General features: G+C 47.6%; 1 protein-coding gene across 1 annotated transcript; it reads right to left on the minus strand.

The window, feature by feature from the left end:
* Positions 1-220: 220 nt before the first annotated feature.
* Positions 221-2,776, minus strand: ankrd49 (ankyrin repeat domain 49). Its single transcript, XM_034160614.1, has one exon. It carries the CDS (start codon positions 2,515-2,517, stop codon positions 1,834-1,836), a length of 684 nt encoding a protein of 227 aa, XP_034016505.1. The 5' UTR covers positions 2,518-2,776; the 3' UTR covers positions 221-1,833.
* Positions 2,777-13,074: the final 10,298 nt, after the last annotated feature.

The raw sequence follows: 13,074 nt of genomic DNA on the forward strand, positions 1-13,074 counted from the left end.
AATTACCAGAATACACCTTCCTGTTGTATTTCTTTTCAACTCTACAGTGGCGGGGTAGTGGTACGGTGGTTAGCACTGTTGACTCCCAGCAAGAAGGTCCTGGGATTTCCACCCACCTGATCCTTTCTGTGCATTTTCTGCAAGTTACATGATTGGGAAATTTTAAATTGACTGTAGATGTAAACATGTTTGTCTGTCTCTATGTGCCTCTGCAGTAGAATGGTGTCAATTTCAATTTATTTTCATTTATATAGCGCCAAATTACAACAAAGTTGCCTCAAGGCACTTCACACAAGTAAAGTTTTGAGCATGTACAAAACTTTCTGACTGACTCACTGCGCATCAGCTGACAAGGAAAACATTTAACAAATGAGAAAAGGACTTTTACAGAACAAAAACAGACACAAGTGGCTATCAAAATTTTGTTTACGTTACTCATGCATTTCCTCAATTCCTCATAGTGTGACAGACAGTTTAGAGTTTTCTGCTGGAAACATCAGGTTTTCTTGGCAGTTCAGTGGCAAAACATTCATAGTACAAAAGGCAGTGAGGCACAACCACATTCAATGCAATTCTTCCAGACTGACTTGTAAAAAGGTACAAACAATAACAGCAGCCTTACAATTTTGGCAACAGGTTAATGGCTTAGTGTTTGCAAGAAGTCACCGTTTTTAGGTAAACATCACGTACAAACACATCAAAAGGGAGACACTCCCATACCCACATGTTATGACTTAAAAAAATACAAACAAAAAATGTCAGATTCAAAAATAAAATAATGCTACATAAAAGAAAATTCCTATGATTGTCCAATATATGAGGTTGCTGTGATTGTTTTCCAGTTTTTGTCCCCTTCATTGATAAAAAGTCTTTTCAAGCAAACTAGACATTAATTCAAAAAATAACTTCATCATCCTTGTCGTTTCTGAATGAGGACTTTACAATATATATTTTTTACGATTTTCTATCTTGATGTTTTTAGTGTTTGTCGGAACTTTGTTGGAATCAAAACATTTCTATCTTTTCTATCAACTTCAAATTTCTACTAGCACCAATATGTACACTTGTTTTAGTATGCCTACGTGTAGCTTCCCAAATCTCGAATGTTGACTGACATTTTTGTAGAGTATGTAAATATTCTACATAATGTGCACAATCAATATTTACAGAGGCATGAAACATCTACAGTCCTGTGATTATTTTGGTAGAAAAACACTGTTGTGATCATGTTGCCTTTGTTGCTGTTGACGACTTGTTCAGTGACACAGAATCTTACATAGAACAAACAAATCCGAGACCAAGAGGAGGAGGAACTTTTACTGTCTATTCCTCTGCTCCCTGACTCTGTGGAAATGACACAGTGACGTGTGCTCTTGAGTTAGAGCGGCCAGCTCCTTGAGGAACTCGCACAAGATGACAGCACAGTAGACTGCATCCTTCACACGCAGTGCCCCGGCTTGCTTCTCAAGCCTGGATGCCCCTCCGCTGTTATTGGCCCAGAACAGAGCACTATGCAGTGATTGGCTGCCATCCCGGACATGTGCAAGTGCCAGCTGAGCAGCGTGGCGCGCCCGAATTGAACTGTTGGTGTAATGGAGGATCAGGTCCCTGAGTGACGGTTTACAACTCTTCACAAGTGAATCGGTGCTTCTCACAGTCGGACTGGCTGCAGCAGAGTCCGTCCAGTCCACTTTACCCCGCTTTACTCTGAGCCACCAGGTACTGCTGGACTTTCTTCAACATAGGAAAGTATTCATGGGAGGCTTTAACATAAAATGTAGAACAAGTGAAGTGCTGTGAATACTTGCACTGTATACAAAAATATGTTTTGGTTCAGTAAATGGGAAGCACACTGACATATTGTCGCACTATTTCAAACAGGTAGTGATGAGGGCCAGTCCGTCGGGCCAATTCACTAGCAGTTTCCCCACTGATGCTGTGGAGCCCAGCTTTCAGGTGACGCTGAGAGAGGAGGAGCTCTAGCAAGTGGGCAGCCTCCATCTTTGATGAGCTGGTATGGGAAGCAGCCAGGTGCAGTGCTGAAAGCCCACCATTTGTCTGAGCATTGAGTTCAGTACCATGTTGAAGGAGAAAACATGTCACTCTGACTTGGTTCCATCGACAAGCACTGTGAAGGGGTGTCCAGCCATCAACAGTGCGAGAATTAATGTTGGCACCAGCAGCAACTAAAGCAGCAACTACACCAACATGACCATTGTATGCTGCACGGTGCAATGCAGTGTAACGATCTTCATCACACCAATCCACGATCAAAGGATCAACATTCACCGCCCAGCATACTGATGAAAGACGATTGTTTTCTGCAGCCCACAGAATGAGATCCCTTGGGTTTCCCTTAAGGATTTCCTCTTTCTGAAGGTACCAATCCTCACTGTGTTCTTCCTGCTCCTCTTCTTCATCACTGCCTCCAGTCCACAGGCTTGTGGCCCCACAGGGCATCAGGTGTCCATGTGTATTCAGAAGTTCAAGCTGGTTGAAGTCTTCTGCAAATTCCATTACTTCTCTATTATTCCCTGTCTGCTGATTAAAGACCAGGACTCACGTATGTTGTTGGGGCAAGAAAAGAGAATTATCTGCCGTTTCACAGTGTGCAGTTATTATTAGTTCCTCGTTAATGTCCTTTTTTTTAGGTGGGGTAGCGCGCAATCCTCTGGCGATGACTGGACCAATAATATCTCCCGGTTCCCCAGGTTATGAAGTATAGCTGCGTCTTTTAGTTATCATGGTGTCCTTTGTGTGGTGTATCGTGCCTCTTGACCAATGGGATAGGCTCCTGTGACCTTTAATTGGAATAAGCAGGTATAGAAAATGAATGCAGTGAGGTACAGAAAATTACAAAATTACATAAATTGTGCCACTGTCCAAATACTTATAGACCTGGTTGTACCTTTGTGTTTCCCCATACACTTTAAAATGTGTTGTTGTTTTTTTCCCTGACAACTGACCTACATTAACTTTTCCAAATGGTGTAGAATGACCCCTTTTGCTCCATTAAATTCTAATGTGACACTTTTCAAAACATGTAAAGTACTCATAATACCATCGAGTAGCTGGCTTGTATTATTTCATTCTATAAAGCTAATAAAATAAAGGCAAAGGCTATTCGCCCAACCGTTGGGCAGATAAATAATACATTGAACATTACACGTCCAACCGCTGGGCAGATAAATATAATGTCTTACCTTATTCGCTCAACCGTGATCATGTATTTGACACTTTTTGTGCATCTAAACTACATTTTTTTACACCACTTTTTAAAGGCTCTATTGCGGCGTGAAAAGTGGCGTATGACACATTTAACGGTGCCGTCTTTAATTACTGGGAAAAAAACACCGCAATGGACGAAAGCAGACAAACTTCATAATCATTTTGAATGGAAGCCTGTGAACGACGACAAAACAGCTTTTATGAAAAAAAAAAAAAAAATGCTGTTTTTGCCTATAAGATGGTGTTAGTTTTACACAGTTCCCTGGGTGTGATGAGCCAAACAGAACCGCTTTAGATCAAAGCCCCTCTGCGGGCTGCAAACCCTCCCGCAGCCAGCGAGAAAATATCCACCCTTTTTTCCCCCTCCCGGGTGCGAACTTACAAAACATAGGATGGTAGGGGAATGGTCCATCCTTTTGGCCTCTGATTGGCTAAAAGTGGTAGTGGAAGGTTCTGCCCTTTTCGCCTCTGATTGGCTAAAAGGTGAGCAGCAGTAGAAGTCTGTTTTGAAACGTTATCTCATGCTCAAGCAGGGCAGACTGACTGACCGACTGACAGCTAAGCAGAGATAAATCTTTTAAAAGTGGTAAATGTTTTAAGCTAAGTGGTAAATATATCTGCAAAATAACTAGAAGGCTGTACTTGGTTATCGCAGGCGAATAGTTTATCAATGGCTGCCCACCATCGCATCTTCAGTGAAGTTACTATCCTAGTAGTGAGCAAACTAACATTACCTTTATCTACGCTGCCATTCCTTCTAGACCCCCACATGGCTGCTTGCAGCTATATTTTTTTATGTATTTGTATTTGTTTTTGGCTGGCTCCTACCCCTTAATTTGAATATGTGCATGATCCCAGATTAAATATAAATTTATCAGTATAAACAGTCATTTCTATATTGCAGTTATTACATTTCATGTCAACACATAAATGCAAGTGTCTGTTTTTCTTTGTTTCTTTTTGATATTAGAATCCTACAATCTAGTACACTGTTACAAACTGGTTCCATTATACATGCTCATGCCTTATTTCCCTTATAGACCGTTGGTTTCTTCCTGAATGATGCCTTAAAAAAGTTTCTGGTGACCCAGTGTCTCTTAGTACATCGTCATTACGTCACATCATTAACCCAGATGATGTGGGGCTAAGGTGAGACAGTGGTGGTGCTGTAAAGTATGTAAATATTGAACTATTCTGACATGTTAGGCCCACTGGGGTGGGGTGGGGGGTATGTTTATGTTTATGATTTTGATTTGAGTGTGTTGAATTGAGTTGGGACAAAGTCACAGTAATATTTCAGAGTGAGATATGTTCATATTTTGATGATTGCACAGAGAAAAGTGTAAATTCTGAAAAATTTGCCTAGCTTGGTGATATGTTTATTTTATCAAACCTTCCTAAGGTTTTGTTTGAGAATACTGGTGTAACCATTTGACTCTGTCTGTACCACTATAATGTAAACAGCTCTGGTCATGTGACAAATTGCACTATGCATTTGAAATTGCACATACTTCAATCAAACCCTTCCATGTCTCCATTTTTGCTCTACATGTACTGATGATTGCTTCAATAACATTTTTAAAGCCTTGAAAGTGTCAATTTTTTTTCCAGTCACAACTGAGACAGATGGGTTGAAATGGGTTAAGACTGGAGGAGATACCTGACTGCATAGGCCTACATTTGGACCCAGGCATTGCACAAGTCTGCATATGCTTTAATAGGATACTGTTCAATGCTTGAGAGCCAACAGAGCAAACAACAATCCAACACTGTGATGACATTGTAGTTCACATTTTCATCACAAAACTACCCCAAAAAGCTAAGACTAATCTAAACACGCTCTAAAAAGGCTATGAAAACGTGAGCTTGGAATATAAATATAACAGCACGCATTTATCACACTGTTATGATCAAGACAGATCGATGGATAAACAAGACAACGGCAGTTCCTGAACTTAAGATGACGTTTTATGGCCAAATCAAATAGCTAATCATGATAAACACCTTCTAGCCAATCACAGGCGAAAAGGGTGGAACCTTCCCCTGTCATCCTACATTTCGCAAATTCCCACGTTGAAACCGGAAGTGAACTTACAAGTGCGCTCATTGGTCGGTTGTGGTTGGGCGTATCCGGTTCTTAAGTGTGATGTAACGCATCATATGATTTTAAACTTCCAGGTCCAAACAAAAAAGGCGTGCTGTCATTAATATTCAGAACTGCACTGAGACTCTCTGATCAGGCTGCACTTAAACCGTTGCACATGGACAACAGCATTAACATCGCAACATAAAACTCTTTGTATATTGTGCCCAAAACTCTCCTGGATATATTAACTGGGTTTTTAGACGTTGTTATTGCATTTGTTTTATGTAAAAATGCCAAAAGCTCAGGTCGTTTCTCCATTATTTTCAATGGGAGTTGCTGTGAGCTGCGATCGTTTCCTGTTCATGTCGTTCCGGGGGAAAGTGAAGTTTGCACATTAACGTCCTGTTTATTGTCCTTTACAACACTGTTTGTGTTGTGTGGGCCGCCAGAAGAGGATGTACTGCTGGCCCACCACCAAAGGGCGCCCTGCCTGAAGTGAGGGCTTCAGGCACGAGAGGGCACTGCCGCCACGGACACAGCCGGGAGTGACAGCTGTCACTCATTAATTCCTGACAGCTGTCACACATTCTTCATCATCGCACTCCATAAAGACCAGACGTCATCTCCACCTCATCGCCGAGATATCATACTTCATTGGAGGTAATACTCTCAGCCTTTTTGTGAGATTTATAAATCTGTTATTGTGAGTGTTTGCAGGAGAACCGGTCGTTTTTGCGGAGGCTGTGCAAAACGGCGCTCCTTTTCATCTGAGACTGCTGCAACATATTGAGTGAGAGGTGGAGGTGGCATTCCCACCGCTGTTGTTACTGGGTGTACACACACCCACACTTGACTGTCTTTGTTCTTCGCCAGCAGTACCAGATCCGACAGTCGGGGACGGTGATCACCTGGGAATTCGGGACTTGGCGGCTCCAGTATTCACCAGGTTCTGTGGGGGCGGAAATCGTGTGGATCCGGCTCTTCTCAGGACAGACGTCTTCTATCCTCGAGCCTGCCCACACGTCACCTTTGTAATTTGACTGTAATTATATTCTGAGATTGTATGTTCATTGTGCACGTTTCACAACATTAAATTGTTACCTTTTGGCTCATCTATTGACCGTTCATTTGCGCCCCCTGTTGTGGGTCCGTGTCACTACACTTTCACAACAGGATATCTCGGCCAGCGTCATGGACTCCGAGGGGCGTCACCCGGCTGTTGAACGACCAATGGGAGAGCAGGGAGCGCAGGCGTCTGCAGGAGGCATGATTGGTGAGCTACAGCACATTCTCACCGCCTTTACGGCTCGGTTGGACCAAATGACCGAGCAAAACATCCTCCTGAACCGCAGGGTGGAGGGTCTCTCCGCACAGATGGCGGCGAGCGCTCAGGGCGCTGCTGCAGCTCGTCCTCCTGCCGACCCTGTGCAGAATATGAACGTTCCAGTGGTGGTTCAACAACCCCTCCCACCATCCCCTGAAGCATACATAAGCCCTCCTGAGCCGTACGGAGGTTGTGTGGAGACGTGCGCGGACTTTCTCATGCAATGTTCGCTCGTCTTCGCACAACGTCCCGTCATGTACGCGTCAGATGCTAGTAAAATAGCTTATGTGATTGCTCTGCTTCGGGGTAAAGCACGCGCCTGGGCTACGGCGCTCTGGGAACAGAACTCACGGTTGTTATCAGCATACACTGGGTTTGTGGGGGAGTTCAGAACAGTGTTTGATCACCCTAACAGAGGAGAGACTGCTTCAACCGTGCTGCTGTCAATGAGACAGGGACGCGAGAGCGCAGCCGCTTATGCAGTCAACTTCCGCATCGCGGCTGCGAGGTCCGGCTGGAATAACGTTGCGCTCCGCGCCGCCTTCATAAACGGACTGTCGTTGGTTCTGAAGGAGCAGCTGGTAGCTAAGGAGGAACCGCGGGATTTAGATGGGCTTATCGATCTCGTTATACGGTTAGACAATCGGTTGGAGGAACGCCGTCGGGAGTGAGGCGAAGGACGTGACCGGATATGCGCCGCCCCTCTCCCTTCCGGGTTCGAAAAGGCGCCGCCCTCCCCACGCTCCACAACCACAGCGCTCCGTGGGGTAACAGCTCCCCCTGCTGACGTTGTTAGGGAAACGCACAGGGCCAAAATGAGGAGGCTGATCCGCGGGGAGTGTTTTCTCTGCAGCTCAAAGGAGCACATACAGAAAAACTGCCCCAAACGGCCAAAACGACAACACTCGCCCTTAGAGACTGGGCTAAGGGGGGGTCAAAACATTCAATTGAGACACACACAGATTGCTACACGACTCCCAGTCACAATCCTGAGCGGGGATTTAACCCTTCAAGCCCCAGCACTGGTGGACACGGGGTCAGAAGGGAATCTGCTAGACAGCAGATGGGCAAGGGAGGTAGGGCTCCCTCTGGTGGCGCTTCCTTCGCCATTACAGGTTCGGGCACTAGATGGCACCCTCCTCCCTTTACTCACACACAAGACACAGCCAGTAACTCTGGTGGTGTCTGGAAACCATCGGGAGGAGATTGAGTTTTTTGTAACTCCTTCTACCTCCCGCGTGATTTTGGGCTTCCCATGGATGTTGAAGCACAATCCCCGGATTGATTGGCCGTCTGGGGTGGTGGTTCAGTGGAGCGAAACCTGCCATCGGGTGTGTTTAGGATCCTCGGTTCCTCCCGGTTTACAGGCTAAGGAGGAGGTCAAAGTCCCTCCCAATCTGACGGCAGTGCCGGTTGAGTACCACGATCTTGCTGACGTCTTCAGCAAGGATCTGGCACTCACCCTTCCCCCGCACCGTCCGTACGATTGTGCCATTGATTTGGTTCCAGGCGCTGAGTTCCCGTCCAGCAGGCTGTACAACCTCTCACGACCTGAGCGCGAATCAATGGAGACCTACATCCGGGACTCATTAGCTGCCGGGCTGATCCGGAACTCCACCTCCCCGATGGGGGCAGGTTTCTTTTTTGTGGGCAAAAAAGATGGCGGACTCCGTCCATGCATTGATTACAGGGGGCAAAATGAGATTACGGTTCGCAATCGATACCCGTTGCCATTGTTGGATTCCGTGTTCACCCCCCTGCATGGAGCCAAAATCTTTACTAAGCTGGATCTTAGAAATGCGTATCACCTGGTTCGGATCCGGAAGGGAGACGAATGGAAGACGGCATTTAACACCCCGTTAGGTCACTTTGAGTACCTGGTCATGCCGTTCGGCCTCACCAACGCCCCCGCGACGTTCCAAGCCTTGGTTAACGACGTCTTGCGTGACTTCCTGCACCGATTCATCTTCGTATATCTGGACGATATTCTCATCTTTTCTCCGGATCCTGAGACCCATGTCCAGCATGTACGTCAGGTCCTGCAGCGGTTATTAGAGAACCGACTGTTTGTGAAGGGCGAGAAGTGCGAGTTTCACCGCACGTCTTTGTCCTTCCTGGGGTTTATCATCTCCTCTAACTCCGTCGCCCCTGATCTGGCCAAGGTTGCGGCGGTGAGAGATTGGCCCCAACCAACAAGCCGTAGGAAGCTGCAACAGTTCCTCGGCTTCACTAATTTCTATAGGAGGTTCATTAAGGGCTACAGTCAGGTAGTTAGCCCCCTGACAGCCCTGACCTCTCCAAAAGTCCCCTTCACCTGGTCGGATCGGTGCGAAGCCGCGTTCAAGGAGTTGAAACGACGGTTCTCTACTGCGCCAGTTTTGGTGCAGCCCGACCCTAGCCGCCAGTTCGTGGTTGAAGTGGACACCTCTGACTCAGGGATAGGAGCCGTGCTGTCCCAGAGCGGAGAGACCGATAGGGTTCTTCACCCGTGTGCCTACTTTTCACGCAGGTTGACCCCGGCTGAACGGAACTATGACGTCGGCAATCAAGAACTCCTTGCGGTGAAAGAGGCTCTTGAGGAGTGGAGACACCTGTTGGAGGGAGCGTCTGTGCCGTTCACGGTTTTCACTGACCATCGGAACCTGGAGTATATCAGGACCGCCAAGCGGCTGAACCCCAGGCAAGCCCGCTGGTCACTGTTCTTCGGGCGTTTTGACTTCCGGATCACCTATCGTCCCAGGACCAAGAACCAGAGGTCGGATGCCTTGTCCCGGGTACACGAAGAGGAGGTCAAAACTGCACTGTCGGATCCACCGGAGCCCATCCTGCCGGAGTCCACTATCGTGGCCACCCTCACCTGGGACGTGGAGAAGATCGTCCGGGAGGCCCTGGCACGGAACCCGGACCCAGGTACAGGTCCGAAGAACCGTTTATACGTCCCACCAGAGGCCAGAGCTGCAGTCTTGGACTTCTGTCACAGTTCCAAGCTCTCCTGTCATCCAGGGGTGCGAAGGACCGTGGCAGTTGTCCGGCAGCGCTTCTGGTGGGCGTCTATGGAGGCCGACGTCCGGGAGTATATCCAGGCCTGCACCACCTGTGCCAGGGGCAAGGCTGACCACAGGAAGGCCCAAGGACTACTCCAACCGCTTCCTGTGCCTCATCGCCCCTGGTCCCACATCGGCCTGGATTTCGTCACGGGCCTCCCGCCGTCCCAGGGCAACACCACCATCTTCACGATAGTGGACCGATTCTCCAAGGCGGCCCACTTCGTGGCCCTCCCGAAGCTCCCAACAGCCCAAGAGACAGCAGACCTCCTGGTCCACCATGTTGTCCGTCTGCATGGGATACCCACCGACATTGTCTCAGATCGTGGTCCCCAGTTCTCCTCACACGTCTGGAGGAGCTTCTGCAGGGAACTGGGGGCCACCGTGAGCCTCTCGTCCGGGTACCATCCACAGACGAACGGACAGGCAGAGCGGGCCAACCAGGAACTGGAACAGACCCTCCGCTGCGTCACATTCGCGCACCCGACGGCCTGGAGTAACCATCTGGCCTGGATCGAGTATGCGCATAACAGCCAGGTGTCTTCCGCCACCGGCCTCTCCCCATTTGAGGTGTGTTTGGGGTATCAGCCCCCGTTGTTCCCCGTGGTGGAGGGAGAGGTCGGTGTGCCCTCGGTCCAGGCCCACCTGCGGAAGTGCCGTCGGGTGTGGCGCTCCGCCCGTTCTGCCTTGTTGAAGGCCCGGACGAGGCCGAAGACCCATGCAGACCGCCGGCGATCCCCGGCCCCTGCTTACCAGCCCGGGCAGGAGGTGTGGCTGTCCACGAAGGACATCCCCCTCCAAGTGGACCCCCCTCAAGCTGAAGGACCGGTACGTTGGACCTTTCAAGATCCTCAAAATCCTCAGTCCTGCCGCAGTGAAGCTCCGACTCCCAGCTTCACTGCGGATCCACCCGGTTTTTCATGTGTCCAGACTCAAGCCTCACCACACCTCACCCCTCTGTGCTCCCGGTCCGGCGCCGCCTCCTGCCCGGATCATTGACGGGGAGCCGGCTTGGACAGTGCGCCGGCTCCTGGACGTCCGTCGAATGGGCCGGGGGTTCCAGTACTTGGTGGACTGGGAAGGGTATGGACCCGAAGAACGCACCTGGGTGAAGAGGAGCTTCATCCTGGACCCGGCCCTCCTGGCCGATTTCTACCGCAGACACCCGGACAAGGCTGGTCGGGCACCAGGAGGCGCCCGTTGAGGGGGGGGTCCTGTTGTGTGGGCCGCCAGAAGAGGATGTACTGCTGGCCCACCACCAAAGGGCGCCCTGCCTGAAGTGCGGGCTTCAGGCACGAGAGGGCGCTGCCGCCACGGACACAGCCGGGAGTGACAGCTGTCACTCATTAATTCCTGACAGCTGTCACACATTCTTCATCATCGCACTCCATAAAGACCAGACGTCATCTCCACCTCATCGCCAAGATATCATACTTCATTGGAGGTAATACTCTCAGCCTTTTTGTGAGATTTCTAAATCTGTTATTGTGAGTGTTTGCAGGAGAACCGGTCGTTTTTGCGGAGGCTGTGCAAGACGGCGCTCCTTTTCATCTGAGACCGCTGCAACATATTGAGTGAGAGGTGGAGGTGGCATTCCCACCGCTGTTGTTACTGGGTGTACACACACCCACACTTGACTGTCTTTGTTCTTCGCCAGCAGTACCAGATCCGACAGTCGGGGACGGTGATCACCTGGGAATTCGGGACTTGGCGGCTCCAGTATTCACCAGGTTCTGTGGGGGCGGAAATCGTGTGGATCCGGCTCTTCTCAGGACAGACGTCTTCTATCCTCGAGCCTGCCCACACGTCACCTTTGTAATTTGACTGTAATTATAGTCTGAGATTGTATGTTCGTTGTGCACGTTTCACAACATTAAATTGTTACCTTTTGGCTCATCTATTGACCGTTCATTTGCGCCCCCTGTTGTGGGTCCATGTCACTACACTTTCACAACAGTTTGTCCTCTTTGTTCCAGAATAATATATATAAGATGTCTGAAATTCGGTTTGCGTTTATTAAATTCCACGCAGGTTAAATGTAGCAGACACGGATCATTAGTAGTATTTGTTTTAGCAAGTTTTCAGGGTCTCACGGATGCAGTCTCTTATTAACGTGATGAAAAGCTTTAAAAAATTACATTTTAGTAGTACAATGGAACCTTGATTTACGAGTTTAATTTGTTCTGTGACCAAGCTCATAAGCCAATCTGCTCATATTTCAAATGAATTTCCCCCATTGAAAATAACTAAAATAATTTTACTGTGAAGGCTCTCAGTTGTCCAGGTGGTTTCCATAGTAGAGAAGCTTAAATCTTCGACTGGACTGGGTAGCTTGATGCGAGGACGTTTCGGTTCTAATCGCTTCTGCGATTAGAAGCGAAATGATTAGAATCTGGTAGTCTAACATAAGTCAGACTACCAGATTTAGCTGAGGAAGCTTCTGCGATTAGAAGCGAAACGTCCTCACATCAAGCTACCCAGTCCAGTTGAAGATTTAAGCTTCTCTACTATAAAATTATTTTAATCTGTTCCAGCCTTGTAAAACATCCCCAAATCATTCTAAATTATGAAAAAATATATATTTTTATTAACAAACAGACATGTATATTTTACCTGTGCATAATAAAATATATAATGTAAAAGAAAAAAGTTTTATTAAGTGTTCTTACCTTAGAAACAGACGAATGCGTTTAACGGAGGTGGAGGTGGAGAAGGGAGGGACGGAGGTTTGCGCACACTGTAAACATAAACTAAAGTTGAACTGTAGATCATACAGACGTAACTTTAATTGTAAACTTGCAGGTCACACTCTCACGAGCGCCACTAGCTTAGCTTATGACAAGCTAAAAGTGGACGCTCTCATTATGGCCGAACAACTTTCCACAGTTTCTGGGGATTCTGTGTTAGTATGCGACCGTGGCGATGTGACTGATGAATTCCTGCGCAAAAAGTAGTTCCCAGATAACTGTGATATATTCCTGTGAGATAATGAGTATATCTCATCTAAATCAAGTCTAAAATTTACCAGTAATAAAATTATAAAGAGAACTGAAGTTTTAAGAGTGGCCATAATCAATATTTAAGAAACTTAAAAGTTTATGAGCATTGTAAACACTGACACAATGGAGTTTGATGCGGAAGAGTTCAGAAAGATATGATTGGAATGTTTTGATTACCATTTACAGTTGGTGATGAAAGACTTGGGTGTTAACTTAGTGTTAAAGTCAGAACAAGAAGCTGCACTGAAAGAGATCTATCTGGGAAGAGACACAGTTTGCAGTAGTCTGGCGAGCTCAATCTGAAGGGTGAGCTATCCCCCAATGCCAAAATAGCAGAGATGTCGGTCCAATGAGAGGAGCACTCTGAGCAGGGTGCTTGCAGTAGAGTTGGGC

This window comes from Thalassophryne amazonica, chromosome 20 (assembly GCF_902500255.1).
Source record: "Thalassophryne amazonica chromosome 20, fThaAma1.1, whole genome shotgun sequence".
NCBI classification, from domain to species: Eukaryota; Metazoa; Chordata; class Actinopteri; order Batrachoidiformes; family Batrachoididae; genus Thalassophryne; species Thalassophryne amazonica.

Coding starts and splice junctions, on each gene's coding strand:
- ankrd49 (XM_034160614.1), bottom strand. CDS start 2,517: ATGGAATTTGCAGAAGACTTCAACCAGCTTGAACTTCTGAATACACAT.